The sequence below is a fragment of the Hippocampus bargibanti genome, linkage group LG08 (assembly GCF_051943395.1).
Source record: "Hippocampus bargibanti isolate YZ-2025 linkage group LG08, ASM5194339v1, whole genome shotgun sequence".
In the NCBI taxonomy this organism is placed as follows: domain Eukaryota; kingdom Metazoa; phylum Chordata; class Actinopteri; order Syngnathiformes; family Syngnathidae; genus Hippocampus; species Hippocampus bargibanti.
This window is the reverse complement of record NC_142741.1, coordinates 10,501,715-10,517,798: the sequence shown is the minus strand read 5'-3', so window position 1 is coordinate 10,517,798 and position 16,084 is coordinate 10,501,715. Positions and strand designations below refer to the sequence as shown.

The 16,084-nt window shown below is 41.4% G+C and overlaps 1 protein-coding gene and 1 long non-coding RNA gene across 4 annotated transcripts in view; one reads left to right on the top strand and one right to left on the bottom strand.

Moving 5' to 3' along the window:
• The window catches only part of LOC148894541 (uncharacterized), a 34,397-nt gene extending 33,399 nt beyond the window's left edge, over positions 1-998 (bottom strand). Inside the window, exon 1 of the long non-coding RNA XR_016115691.1 lies at positions 794-998. This is a non-coding gene — a long non-coding RNA (uncharacterized LOC148894541). The remainder of the gene's footprint in view (positions 1-793) is intronic.
• Positions 1-16,084, top strand: part of inhbb (inhibin subunit beta B) — a 103,282-nt gene that overhangs the window by 41,100 nt on the left and 46,098 nt on the right. The window contains exon 2 of one of the 3 annotated variants that reach the window (XM_089001916.1): positions 7,105-9,462. The exons of 1 other annotated variant lie outside the window; for it this stretch is intronic. In XM_089001916.1, coding sequence (XP_088858042.1) covers positions 7,105-7,931 — 827 coding nt within the window. In that variant the 3' untranslated portion in view covers positions 7,932-9,462. Of the gene's footprint in view, positions 1-7,104; positions 9,463-16,084 lie in introns of those variants that run through there. One more of the 3 variants, XM_089001917.1, reaches the window with a different exon arrangement.

Here is a 16,084-nt window from a genome sequence, read left to right as displayed (position 1 = left end):
CAGATCCAGGGGGGGTTGGCTGGAAGAAGGGGAAAATGCTCATCGTACTTCTTTAACTTGGAAAAATCTAAATCTAAAAAACAAACCATTGACACACGAAAAATTGATAACAAAATGGTTTCAGACTACCACAAAATCTCCTCTTTCTGCTCAAAATTCTATGGTAACCTATACACTTCTAAACATATACAAGCAGAGCCAATGTCAATTTTAGAATCCATTACATCCAATAAAACTATTAACATTAATGAGAAAAAAACGATGTGATCAACCAATCAGTCTAATTGAAGTGCAGGATGCAATTACAGCTCAAGATGAATAAATCTGGAAACGATGGACTTACTTCAGAATTGCATAAAACTTTTTCTGACCCCTTGGCTCCTTTCCTGCTCAATGTTTTTTTTCTGAAAGCATCTCAAAAGGCTCCCTCCCCTGTTCACTCTCTCAGGGTCTTGTATCTCTAATTCCAAAACCAAAAAAAAGACACATAATCTCTTGAAAACTGGTGCCCTATCTGCCTACTAAATACAGATTATAAAGTTTTCGCCTCCATCCTTGCAAACCGAATTAGAAAATCCATACCGCATATAATTAGTGAAACACAGTCAGGCTTCTTGAGTAAAAGACACATTGCCCATAATGTTCGTCTTGTATTGGATATTCTTGATTATCAGGAATTTATTAACCACAATAGTTTTATTTTATTTCTCAATTTTTACAAAGCTTTTGACACTTTGGAACACCATTTTATTTTTCAATCACTTAATAAGTTTGGTTTTAGAAACTACTTTACCCAGGCTGTGAAGACACTGTACACCAACTGTAACTCCTCAATACTGCTTAAATATGGTACATTCCCTCGCTTCAATGTCTCCCATGGCATCCGTCAAGGTTGTCCCATTTCTCCCTATTTATTATTACTTTCAGCACAAATCTTATCACTGTTGGTCACTGAAAGCGAGATCCAAGGTATTGAAGTAGCGTGCAGGCAGGTTGTGATTTGCCAGGTGGCAGATGACACCACACTCTTCCTGAAAAATTCTGAGCAAATTCCAAAGGCCATAGCTCTGGTTAAAGTTTTCCAAAATGTCAGGTCTCTCGTTAAATATAAATTAATGTGAGTTGTTAGCTGTGAAGTCATGTAATGAGTCTATGCTATACAACATACCTGTAAAAAGTCAAGTGACATACCTAGGTGTTGTTGTTGCCAAAGAAGACGAAGAGCATTGTTATCTGAACATTGATCCAATAATTGATGAAACCAAGAAGCGGTTTAATCACTGGTTACAAAGGGATCTATCACTAAACGGAAGAATACTGCTCGCAAAAAGTGAGCGAATCTCTCGGTTTGTATATCCTACAATGGCTTTAAATGTGGATCCAAGTACATGTAAGACAATGGACAAAATAATGTATAACTTTGTATGGAAAAATAAAACTCATTATATAAGAAACTCTGTCATTTTCAGGAGGCTAAAGGAGGGAGGCCTAAATTTTTTGGACTTTACTTCTCGAAACTATACGCTTAAGATGAACTGGCTGCGTAATTATCTGTGTAGCCTTGATGCAATTTGGAATTTCATTCCAAAATCCATGTTTTCCCGACTTGGTAGTCTGTCTTTCTTGCTGAAATGTATTTATAGGGTTGAAAAATTGCCTGTTAACCTATCAAAGTTCCATAGACAAGTTTTATTAGCCTAGTGCCTAATGTATAACCATTCGTTCTCTCCACATTCATGTATGATCTGGAATAACTGTCATATTTTGTACAAAAACAAATCACTGTTTTTGTCGAGATGGATTGACTTGGGTATCATTTATGTAAAGCAACTTTTTAACACAAACAATAATTTAATGAACTACTCTGAGGTTCTCAATACGCATCAAATTCCTGTGACCTCTAAGGACTTTGCCATTGTTATGATGCCATCCCAAGTGGTATCATAAGCCTGTTCAAGGGTCACTCCGCTACTCCTGACAGACCAGCGCCAATTCCAGTGACAGAAACCGCCCTGGGGAAACTCTGTCATCAATTGCTCGAAATTGGAACCGTGCAATTAGACATGTGTTTCAAAAATCTTTCGTGACGGTTCCCTACATTGTTCATCACTGGAGAACGTATGTCCCAAATATCCCATGGGAAAAGGTTTGGACCCTCCCATATAAATTTTTCATCACAAACGAACATAGAGAAATAACCTACAAACTTTTGCACCGTTGCTATCCTGTTAAACATAAGATACGATCCTTACAGGATATATATTGTACATTTTGTGAAGCTGAGCCTAAAACTTCAACTCATCTCTTCTGGGTTTGTCCCGAAACTACTTGCTTCTGGAAACACTTTGTCAAATACAGTAAAGTCTCGTTATATCGATATTCAAGGGAGTCCGAAAAAATATCGATATAACCGGGACTATCGATATATCCGATCCTGCGCCGAACTGCATTAAACAAAAGCCGCCAAAAGAGGGCAGCCAAGCGCCATATAAGAAACGGAGCTGGCCATTAGCTCCCTTTTTTTTTGGGTCAGAGATGTTCCCCCAATGTTGCCTCAAAATGGCACATATAATTCTTTAATGATTGTAAACATGTATGCTTTAATCTTCAGAACTACAGTGTATTTGAAACATATTCATCATCAACTGGATGTGTAACAAGAACTGGATGTGTAACAAGAAAGCATATTATCCGAATCTGAAGCCATTGTTTGGATTCACAAGCAATGCAAGACGTCTTGGCGTGAAGTCATTTTTATTTGCATTTGAATAAAAAGTGACATTGGCTGTCCTTTAATACACAGTATGGAATGTTAATAATTTTCAAAATCATCGCGCTTCAGCAGACAAAACAAGAAACATTGTTGCAAAAAACGATTACATCTTACTGTATTATGTATACAATTTAAAAAAGTCATCAATCTTCTTCTGCTTCCCATTTTTACCTTTTAACACAAACACTTCAATCTCGTCTGCGACACACGAGCTAGCGTCTGAAAATGAAAATGGCTCTGCTACACGGGTGCTGGGCACGTAACCAAGTCACCTGACCAAGTCGACCAATGGCGCGACTGATGGCGTGACACGTAACCAAGACACGTGACCAAGTTGACCAATGGCGCGACCGATGGCGTGTCACGTGACAAAGTCACACGGCGAAGTCGACCAATAGCGCGACCGATGGCGGCTCATGTGACCAAGTCGACCAATGGCGCGACCGATGACGGCTCACGTAACAAGACACGTGACCAAGTTGACCAATGGCGCGACGGATATATCGATATAAACAACAAAAATGGCCGGCGGGGGATGAAAAGGAGCACCGTAATAACCGGATTATCTTAATAACCGGGTATCGTACTACACGGTACTAATTACACATAAAAAGACTAGAAATGTGCAAGGGAAATGAAAATAGTATCGTAATAAGCGGTACTATCGATATAACCGATATCGATATAACGAGACTTTACTGTATGTTCAATGTAAAATCACTTCTCCGTTCATATTTCACCACAAAGACATGCTGTTTGGATATTACAACAAGAACAACGATAAATATTTTATTATTAATTTATTCGTTTTTCTTGCCAAACATCATATTCATGAATCTAAATTTTGTGGGAGGAAACCGCTATTTGTAATATTTCAAAATGAAATTAAACTCTATCAGAAAACAATTCAACCATCTGCTGACCCAAACGCTATCAAAACACATGATTTGTTGATGAAATATGGCATAGGATGATGTGCTTGCCGAATCATCTGGTGTCCCCCCCCCTCTCCTTGTTGTCAATTTCACTATGTTGTGCAGACTCAATGAAATGTTAAAACCCCTGGCACTCCCCCCCCGCTTTTTCTCTCTCTCTAATTTCTTTTATTTTTTACTTTTCTCCTCTTTTTCCTTTTTGTATAATCATTATCTGTCAGGAACTCTTATTTCCTGTGCGATCAGGTATTGTCTCTTATGCGATTATGTCACCTAATGTATGTTGCCAACTGTTTACAAAATGTTAACTGCAGAAAGATGTGTTGAGACGCACCTCTGATTTAGTTCTAGAAGCTCCACGAGCTATTCAAAACCAGTAGTTTTGTTTGCTTTTGTTGTGTTTTGTTTGCAGTGTTTGTTTGTTTGTTTCTCTTAAATTGTTTGTTTGCATGCCATTTGAATAAAAAACAAAAACAAAAAAAACGCATGTCACTGCAACAGTGACGTCGTTAAAATAAGTGTTCATCTTGGAGGCAAATGTAGCAAACCTTGAAACTCATCAACTTCACATTTTTACATCATTTTTACATCATTGGAAAATGTTGAGATGGTTGTGTCATATTTGTCCTCCTACAGAAACCATATTTAAAAAAAAGCACCGGGGAGCCACTGGGCAGCACAAAAGAGCTGCATGTGGCTCAGGAGCCACTTCTTTCCAAACCCTGGGTTAGTGTGTACAGCAAAAGGAAGTCTTACCCCAGGGTAGAGCGTGTTCGTGTATGGTGGTAATTCTTTACTCCTTACTCTTTATTCTTTAGTCTTTACTCGACTCTTTCAAGTTCACATGCACATAATCACATTGTAAACAGTGATTTTGGAAAGGGGTTAAGCTGCCCATTAAAAACATCTAAAACAGGGGTTTCAAACTCAAATTCACAGAGGGCTAAAATAAAAATAAAAAAGAACATTGTCGAGGGCCAGACCATTTTTTTATTAATGTGTTTATGTTTTTATTATCTTTAAGATACAGCAAACTACTGTATTAATCATCCTAATATATTACAATTGGATTTTTGCTCAAATGCCGAAACCAGAACAGGTTTAGGAAAATAATAAAAACAAAAACAAAAAAATATATATCAAGCTTTTATATCTTTAACTGTATTATTTTAATTGTGACCTAAATCATTTCATCACAGACCATCAAGGTCAACACAAAAAATATATCAACTTTGAACAGACTATGCCATCAGTAAATAAAATAATATTTATCCATATTGGTTTTTTTCAATGTTCATTTATTCTGATGATGCCCATGTGTCCAAGCCAGATACTTGGCATCGCTTTTTACATGCAAGTGCATACATTTCTGGACTCAGGCTCTGCGCAGAGAACAACCTCAGGACACGACTCCTATGTGGTGTTTTATTCATCCTCATTAACAAAAATAGTTGCTCGCACAGATATGTGCTCCCGAACATACAGAGCATTTGCGCAGCTTGGGCACGGAGTTCGGGCAGCGTGTCAGGGAGGTAAGGTGGAAATTGCGCATTTTGACTTGAGTGTGTTTATATTTACAATTACATCTGGCCCAGGTAGAGATTGTTTGGTGCGTTAATCACATCAAACGTAAAGGAGTTGCAAAAAAGTTCAAATCTACATTTTTTGGCTTCAAAGTCGCAAACTCAGCGCCAAGTAGAATGAGTTTTTCAGCGAACTGTGCTACCGCAATTGCGGGACGATTACCACACATCGAGCCTGCTCCATTTCCCTTCCGTTCGTGTTTTTAAGACACGAACGAAAAGTGTCGTAGATGGCAGTGCCTCTTCTATCGCTTAGCAGCAGCTAATCTTAGCTTCCTGCTCCAGATCGATAACTCCCGCCTTCAGCACCGGCTGCTCTCTAATTGGCCACGCGTAGATGTCGTCACAGGGTTTTGACGCTCAAATTATTATTTTCTAAATTGGTCATTAAGCATCAAGGCGTCAAGCGTCACCCTTGTGCGACGCTCTGTGCCTCAGCATGGACTTGGGCTATGTTGCTGACGTCACACATACACAATGAATGGCTGCGCTGACTCACTCAGCTCTTTCACGTTTTCAATGTGTCGGCACCTTTAGCGGTATGTGCGCTGTACCACATACCGGCGGGCCAGATGTAATTGTAAATATCATCAATATCATCTCACTGGCGAAATATAATTGTAGTACGGCCTGAAATTAGCCCGCGAGCCCGAGTTTGACATGTCTGATCTAAGATTTCCCTGATTAGCTTTCGAAGGAAAGTATTAATTCATTTATATATATATTTTTTCCAGGACTAAATTATACATATTGGCTGTTATTCTATAAAATAATAATATACACATTAGTTTTAGCGGGAATGTAATTATTTATTTCATTAATGAGTAAATTATGTGTATTGGCTATTATTGCATAAAATGTGAATATACACATATTTTACATAAAACATACCTACACTTTTTTTAAAGCAACATAATGTAACCAATAAGCGTGGAGTCATCTGTATCCACTTTAATTGGGTCAACACAAATTACATAATTTCGGTAAAGCCTTCAGCAAAGAAATCATCTTTTGACGAGGGTAGCATTATACACCAGAAAATACAGTGCATTTGCACAACTACTGCAAAATGTGTAATATGTTTTACACCCCGACCGACTCCATACCCGACACTATTGGGTTTGATCCTTTTCTCATGTTGCTACGTGATCGGTTGGTGAATGACATTGTTAAATATACACTCAAAAGTCACAGAACTCAGTTTTTTAAAATCAAAATTTATCAAAATATAGCTCAAAGGTAATGGACTTGGATTTCCTGTCAGTTTCAGGTGTATTAACCTGCTTTCAATGACTCCCAAAACCAACTAAAATAAAACTCTTGAACCACAACAACAAAAATCAGAAGCCAGACATTAAGGTTCTGATCAAGTACAAATGTCCAGTCCTACACCATTTGGAAAAAACATTCAAAATGTATGTCATGCTAATGGTTAGAATTTAGCATCCCATTCGCTTTGAACACTTTCCAGCCAACAAAAAAATAAAAAAAGATTTTGAAATATGTACATTTCCAGCGACAACATTGTGTCGAGTAGCTAGATCCTAGAATCTGTTCACAAGAGTCGCCAAATGTACTGACTATGATGCTTACGGTACCTATATATTCATTATTGTAGATATAGTATGTCTATATATATTGGGATGTGCTCACATTGGAGTTTGCAAAGTTTTAAAGTTTAAACCACAATGTCTACCTGACTTCCAAACCTATGAAAATGTTTTTTTTTGTTTTTTTTTTTTTTTTTTTTTGTAACTGAAAGGGCCGTGTTTTCCATCTTTGTACTAATGATTTTCTTTTCTGTGTGCCCCAGCAGATGAGTACACGTCCTCAAAGTCCAGTATTTTTTTCCTCATCTCCAATGAAGGCAACCAAAACCTGTATGTATCTCAAGCAAACTTGTGGCTCTTTTTTCGGGTGTCGCCAGCCAGTCCTGAGAAAGGCCTCCGAAGGAAGGTGACAGTAAAGATCCAATACCAGGAAGCTGGAACTTTGAGCAACGTCGAAGGAGTGGCAGGAGTAAATGATGAAGGGGTCACTGGACACTGGGCTCTGGTCGAGAAGCGCATTGAGCTAAAACGCAGCAGTTGGCACACTTTCCCCTTCTTGGAGGCAGTCCGGGCTGTGTTTGGCAAAGGTAGCCGTCGACAGGACCTGGAGGTCCACTGTGAGGGATGTGAGACGGCGGGAGTGTATCCGGTGTTGGTGGACCCGGGTGACCCCTCCCACCGAGCATTCCTAGTAGTCCGAGCAAGACAAGCGGACGGAAAGCACCGGATCCGCAAACGTGGGCTGGAGTGTGACGGCACCAGCGGAGGTCTATGCTGCCGGCAGCAGTTTTACATCGATTTCCGTCTTATCGGCTGGAATGACTGGATCATCGCACCTGCAGGGTATTACGGCAACTACTGTGAGGGCAGTTGCCCAGCTTACATGCCTGGCGTGCTCGGATCGGCTTCATCCTTCCACACAGCAGTCGTAAACCAGTATCGCATGAGAGGAATTAGCCCAGGATCAGTCAACTCCTGCTGCATCCCAACCAAACTGAGTACTATGTCGATGCTCTACTTTGACGATGAGTACAACATCGTCAAGAGAGATGTGCCCAACATGATTGTGGAAGAGTGTGGCTGTGCTTGAGTCCACATTGGCCCTCAATTCTCTTTGAACTTCCAGCAAGGCCTTTTTTTGTACAAATGGGACCCATTCTACACTAGACAAATACAATCCAAGAAATGTATTGGTACTGTATGACTGGACGAGACACGCTGTAGTATAAATCCGGGATCAAAACGTGCAGACGTTTGGTTGCACATTTGTGTGTATGTATTTATCGGACTGAGTGATATGCTTGCTGTCTGACCTGGTACTAGAAATCATTGGGGGGAGAAGGGAATGAAGATCACCAAATGGTACTTTTGCTGTACTTTGCCATTTTAAATTGAGTATGTGGGCTTCGCACCACCACCTGAAAGAAGACAAGAAACATTTAAGGATAGTAATGACATTATTGGTGTTGTCCCCAAATTCTGCAACCCCTCCCCAAGTACCTAAGTACTTTAAGCACATGGCAGACTTTTTTTTAAAACCCTGACAGTTCATCATCTTACACGATTCAGAATACAAGCACTTCACTAGAATGATGACAGACACAGCAGACACAGTCTGACTGTCTTCTGGTGCAATTAGACCAGTAGCGCTTAATGCCTCACAGGATTATTCCGTCTGCACTACAGCGGCAAAAGAAAGTCCTCCACAGAGCTGCTGTCGTTATTTTCACTGTTAATTGCAGGTCTTGAACCTCAGTGTCCTGCTTATCAAGAGGGTTTGCAAGGCCTGTAACCATGAGATGACCCGGACTACACAAATCTCAGAAGTGCACTTCACTCGTGCGCTGGGACGGAACTCCTTCCCTCTGCCCATTAATGTTTTCGGATACGGAGACACTAGTTTTGGTGGGTCACCAGCGTGCAGTGCAGCACTTGTAGAAACTGAAATGCACACCCTGATTAGCACTTGTATAAAGAATTCCCTTCTGAGGGGTACCGAGTGTCCGTTTATATCATTAAGTAAGTGCCACATGAGCTATGCAATGTATAGTAAACTGTACCCATACTCCAACATGTCCTCTTAGACTGAATGATCTTTCTCTGAAAATGTCTTTGTGTCTTGTGTTTGCTTTCTCACTCTTTCCCACTTTCAGTCCTTGACTCTTAATCAATACTTGAAATGTAATCTTTTGCATCCTTTCGAAGGTGAATGATTGTTGTGATGTTTGCACTGAAAAGTTGCAGGATTAGTGAAACAAAAACTGCCATTGAAATGATATTTTTATAGGACGTAAAGAAACTTAATTTTGTGTCAGAGGTATTTTACATAATGGAACCAAAGAGGCCATGATATTAGCTATTGTACCAGGAAGGTGTGGTCACTGAGTGTATAATACTGTTTTGATCATTCACATAAGCCTACTCGTATCAGGGTACAATAAACAAATCTCTTTGTTGATACACAACTCTTTTCATCTTTAGTTTTATATTTTTGGTTTCGGTTTTCTATTTAATACAACACTATTTTAGTTGCTGTTTCAGAATTATCTAGCCAAATAAATGATGTCTGTACAGTTTATGTAAAATAAATAAAAAATGTTTTCTTAAAATATTTTGGAACTGTAAAATGGACTTTCTGTGATTTATTTTATTTATTTATTTTGGACCTCACAAAAATGGGTTCATCTGGAGCTTGAACCTGTCAGCCCTCGGAAAGATGTTTTGGTCTTATTGCCCAATTTAAAAGGTGTGGCTGAAGGAGTTGGGAACTTTGAGAAAAACACATGCTTCACGCTTCGTCCCGAGCCTATACTGGTTGCAACACATGACTTGCTGCTGTCTGTCAGAACAGATTACCTCCCATTAGATAGAGCTGTAATTACAACTATGATTAAGGGTTTCAGTTTCAAATATATTATCAGTCAGCACGCAGATTCACATTCCTCCTCAATTCCAATTTGCTTGCAGTGTGCAGACAGCAGTGACATTTCAATCTAATGTATGGTATGTCATTCAGTTGCCTTGGCTGTGTCTTGGTCAAATTCCTGCCAGTGGATCTGTGCCTGCAAAATTTCTTTTTCAAAAGGTAGGTTTAGAAAAAAAAATGCTAACTTTCTTGTGTCATCATCTGTCTTTGGCAACATCCAACAACATCAAGATTATGTGTACTGTTTTGGCTTCCTCCAAACAAGCCTGTGATCCAATGGAATGATAAATGCTTTAAAATACAACTATCGGCTAGAAAGCAAATAGCACATAAGGGAATAAGGGCAACTAAGTACGTGTACCTTGATGGATATATATGACTCACCAAATGAAACGACGGATAATCAAAAGGGAGAAAACAAATGAGTACCGCCAACCCTCCAAAAAAGCGGCCTGTTAGAAGTAAAAAAAAGTGTGCATTTAAAAAATGTGATGCAATTAGTGTGTAGCAGCCAGACCTCCTCAGCTGACCTGTCAGGAAATAAGCCACCGTCCGAGACGGTGGCTTATTTCACACACCTACAACAGGTGTGTGATTCTCCAAATCAGCCAATTAACAGGTTCATCATTTTACATTCTTTCAATGCCAAATTACTGAAATAAACATGTCTATAATCCCAAAGTCATTCACCCCCCACACACACTCATACACACATGCATTATAAACATGACACAAAACAAGTATTGCACACACACACAGACAAAATTCACAACCTCAAGGTATCAGCTTGAACAAATATTGTTCTTCTGCCCTCCCTCATCTAATTCCGCCACAGGTTGAGGTCATGACAGCTGCCAAGTTGACAGGGTCAACTGGTTTATTACTGCAATAGCTTTCATTCTTCCAATCCAGCCTGGTACACACTCACGAATGAATTTATGACTATTCCTTGCCTGAGGATCAACATTCCTCTGCATCCCATTGCTTGTGTTTGAGGGATATACAAATATGCGCAGATCAGCTTCTCTCTGAGTCTTTCCCTCATTGAATAAGAATAATCAAGTAGATGAAGCCAATGCAATTCCAGATGTTGGTCTTTCATTTCCTTGAACCTAAAAAATGGATCCATCGGACTTTTTTTTTACAGCTCATATGATTACTTGGATAACAAACGAGTTCATTGAAGTAACACAACAGGATTTCTATTCCTCACAATTTAAGCATGACCTCATGTTTCAGCTTTTTAGAGCTCATGTCAAGGCCTTCTTATTCGAAGGATTCATTGTGCAGGGCCTCCGAAGACAAGAGGCTTATTTCTCTCCTGTTTACTTCTCCCCACAACCCCAAGTGACATTTTGACCTTTAAAGAAACGTGGACTGAGGTCTTTTCAAGCTCTCTCACAGGCGGATTACAGCGGGAGCGAAATGGCTTTGCAACATGAAAGCATATTTGTGAACACTAATGACCAAAACCTTCGTTAATCCAATTATCCTTAATGGCTCCAATTTTATCCATGCATTTCTTTTTTTTCTCGTGTTAATCAGGGACTCGTCTCTTGCAACATACAAATTCTCTTTAACGAGTTTTCAGCCATATACAATGTACAGAGAATGTTGTTTTCCACATTTGGCGTCCACTTCATTGTCAGTTCATACATGTTTGGGGAAGCATGTGCATGCTGGATGATTACTACAGGCTGAAAGACATTCAGGTTGACAACAAAAGCAACACTTGACTGGTCACGCGTGGCCAATAAGGGTGGTGTGGGAGTTGGGGGGTAGGTTGTTTTTGAACCATTAGCACTGCCTCTAAATGTTTTCATCAGATTTGTAGCACAATTTAACTTTCACTCTCATGAATGCCGCTGTGAAGCACGTGGCAGGGTCACGGTGCCGCAGTGCGGGATATGTAAGTGTATTTTTGTGACTCTTGCGTGTTATAATGTCAGGGTTGTTCCTTCCCAATTTAGCGAAACAACTGAAACCTTGTCACCACCCGGCAAAAACTATGTCTCCCTGTCAACCCCAGGACCTCACCTCCTCACCCCACCTTCCACCGTACTGACCTACTGACTCCTACAAAGTACACAAAGCTCATTTGTCTACGGTGGCAAACGAGAATTGCCTCTTCCAGGCAGTGAGTGAAGCATTGCAGTGCATACTACATGGGATGAAGTCAAAACGCTGGAGATTTACTGTCATAGATCTCTGATGTTACTTTAGTTTTCTATAAATATGAAAATATCACAAAACTGGTGAAGCAATTGGTGCGCACTGTTTCATTCAAACGTAGTTTGGACATATTAATTTAGTCACTATGTTTGAATTCAAAGTTGTGCCGGGTCGGAAAAGACGCAGCATGTGAGATTACGACATCACGCGTCACGAGTAGGGAAGCTTAATTAGTCATGAGTGATTACTGCTACCTTCAAATAAAGACGATCCTGTGTTTTGACATACATTCAATCGTCAGTGGATTGCAACAGAACTCAGAATGTCAGACTGCCAATTTTCATTTGTTGTGCAAATGACTGTCAGTGACAACCACAAGCTAGCTCGCACGACCGGAATAAAAAATAAAAACAATTTATTAACCACTGGTTAACACAACCGAGAACTTAAAAATATTGAATATATTTTTTTTCTGTGAGAGGCTAAACATGTAACACGATTACCAATGTGGATGTGGTCAAAGGTCAAATAAGTAAATGGGGTATGGCATTTTTTTTATCTATATTTTTCAGCAATCCTCAAAATTTCATGGATAGTGGTTTTTTGTTGTAACAGAAACCTTACTGACAATATCCCAGACAAGTGGTTTTAAACATCTTTGGTCAAAGGTCGCATTGCTACATGTTTTTTCATCAACTTTCAACTTGTTGCATCTTTCAACCAATTTGCCTCACTGCTAAATGGGAATGGCTTTGCATGGACTCCACATGTCTGTGGCTGTTGTATATCACAGAGATTCATTTTGGTATGTAAGCAGTGGTCAATATCACCCACACGGAGAAAAAAACATGACCAAATAAATAAATAAATACATAAATAAATAAATCATTTACTGAATCAAAAATTGGGAACACTAGAAAAAATAACACCATGCTCACCAAGTACACGTAACATGAAACTTGTGTGCGCCAAGCACAACATACACCTGAACAATCAGCACATCCTATCACACTGCCCACGCAGCGCACCCCTTCGCATTATCATGCGTCTTTGACACACTCGTCGAGTTTGGGGGTCACTGCCCCGAGTGCTCCGACCACCACAGGAACGACTGTCACCTTTACCTTCCAGGCTCTCTCCAGCTCCTCTCTGAGCCCTTGGTATTTCTCGATTTTCTCATGTTCCTTCTTTCTGATGTTTCCATCACTCGGGACCGCTACATCCATGACAACGGCTTTCCTTTGCCCTTTATCTATGACCACGATATCTGGTTGGTTGGCCATTACCATCTTGTCAGTCTGTATCTGGAAGTCCCACAGGATCTTTGCTTGGTCATTCTTTACTACATTTGGAGGTGTTTCCCATTTTGACCTTGGGGTTTCCAGTCCATACTCCACACAGATGTTTCGGTAGACTATGCCAGCCACCTGGTTATGGCGCTCCATGTAGGCTTTCCCTGCCAGCATCTTACACCCTGCAGTTACGTGTTGGATTGTCTCAGGTGCCTCTTTGTACAACCTACACCTTGGGTCTTGCCTGGTGTGGTATATCCCCGACTCTATGGCTCTGGTGTTCAGGGCCTGCTCTTGAGCAGCCAGGATGAGTGCCTCTGTGCTGTCCTTTAGGCCAGCCCTCTCTAGCCACTGATAGGACTTCTTGAGATCAGCCACTTCAGTTATGGTTCGGTGGTACATCCCGCGTAGGGGCTTTTCCTCCCATGATTGTCCCTCTTCCAGCACCTCATACTCTGTTCCCCATTGTCTGAGACATTCTCTGAGTACATCATCCGTTGGAGCCTTTTCTTTGATGTATTCATTGAGCTTGGATGTTTCATCCTGGACAGTGGCTCTCATACTCAACAGTCCCCGGCCTCCTTCCTTACGGCTTGTGTACAGTCTCAGGGTGCTGGACTTGGGATGGAACCCTCCATGCATGGTGAGGAGTTTTCGGGTCTTAACATCCGTGGTCTGAATCTCTTCCTATGGCCACCTTATTATTCCTGCAGGGTATCTGATCACTGGCAGGGCATAGCTGTTTATTGCCCGGGTCTTGTTCTTGCCATTGAGCAGGCTTCTGAGGACTTGCCTCACCCACTGGAGGTATTTGGTTGTAGCCGCTTTCCTTGTTGCTAGTTCGAGGTTGCCATTGGCCTGTGGTATACCAAGGTACTTTTAGCTGTTTTCAATGTCTGCTATTGTTCCTTCAGGGAGTGAGACCCCTTCAGTGTGGACTACCTTGCCCCTCTTAGTCACCATCCGACTACATTTCTCCAGCCCGAATAACATCAATGTGCCATGACACACACACACACACACACACACACACACACACACACACACACACACACACACACACACACACACACACACACACATATATATATATATATATATATATATATTGTGATGTCACGAGAGGCTGTGTCCTGGAGGGCAAATACATCCCCCTAAGATGGCTCCACCCAGAGAGAGTCTTGGCCCCATCTGGTGGAAGGCAGCAATTCAAACCACACACCTGCGGCTGATCACGGCTTGATTGGCAGGCAAGGCTCTTCAGGCAGAGAGCCTCTGAGTGTGGAGGCCGGGGAAGACACACTCGATTGCTGTGCTCTGTGGTGAAGCTGATTGCTGCATGAAACTCATCGCCAGTTGCGACCATACGACAAACACTGGATTTGGACTCTTGCTAAAGGTGGCTAGGCTACCAGAGAAGGACATCAAGAGGGGTGAGACCTAGAACCACATGGAAAAGAACTCTGTCTTCAGTTTCACCTTAGAAGGGACTTTATCTTGATTTAAGTATTGGAAGAGACACAATTCAAACCTTTGTTACTTGTGAATTCCCCCTGAAACCCTTTATTAAAACCCATGTTTGTATTCAAACCTGTCGCCCATTGCACTCCTTGTCCTGTCCCGCTGAGAGCTAGCCTCTCATGATATCACAATATATATATATATATATATATATATATATATATATATATATATATATATATATATATATATATATATATATATATTTTATTGTCAAATATGCTAATATGCATGACATACAGCACAGATGAAATTACTGTCCTCTCGTACCCAGCATGCAAGGCACTTATAATGACTTTAACAAACATAATAAACATGACAACGCCAATTTGCCGGGAGAGGGGACCCACTGCGTGTTCACGCACCACCATCTTTTTTTTTTCCAAGATGGCGGCGCATGCACACGCAGCGGCTCCTCTCTCTCCCGGCAAATTGTTTTTTTCGTGTTTATTGTGTTTGTCTCACTCGTGTAAATGTTCATCTCCGTCTGCCTCGCTACACCCGAGGCGTACCTACTCCCGTGAGGTTCTGATCGACATCGGCAGTTCATTTTTAAAACCAAAACCAGCTGAAGCAGAAGTGCTACGCAAGCATGGATTGCTCAGGGAGTCGGCACGTCCATTGACCCCCACTCTTCCACCGACCCCCACTCCTGCACTCAACCCAGAGTGGAGGCGCCACAAGCGCTCTATGAGGAAACAGAAGAGGGGAAAGCATGGAGGTATCCGCACTAGGCTCGCGGCTAGCCCCCACCGGCCGACCATTCCTACCATCACGCTGGCTAACGCGCGCTCGCTGGACAATAAAATGGACTACATCAGACTTCTCCGCTCAACTTCCAAGACCGTGGGTGAGTGTTGTGTCCTTGTGTTTGTGGAAACATGGCTGACTGACAGCATACCGGACAGTGCCATCCACTAACTAGCTTCCGGGCAGAGAGAGCGCTCGTCGGGGGGGGGGGACTCACGGCGGGGACTCTGCGTTTACATCAGTGATGCCTGGTGCCGCAACGCTGTTGTGATATGCAAACACTGTTCACCACTGATGGAGCTTATGGTCATAAAATGTCGGCCATTCTACCTGACGAGGGAATTTAGTGCCATACTGCTGGTAGCAGTTTACATCCCCTCAAGCTCAATTAACAGGAGCGCGGCATTGAATGAACTCTACCAGCTCATCAGCGAGCAACAAACAGCCCACCCAGATGCTTTCCCTAATCCTGGCTGGCGATTTCAACCATGCCAACCCGAAAAGCGTGTTTCCACAACTCCATTCACACATTAACTTTCCAACTAAAGGTAACAACATTCTGGACAATGTTTTCACCACACA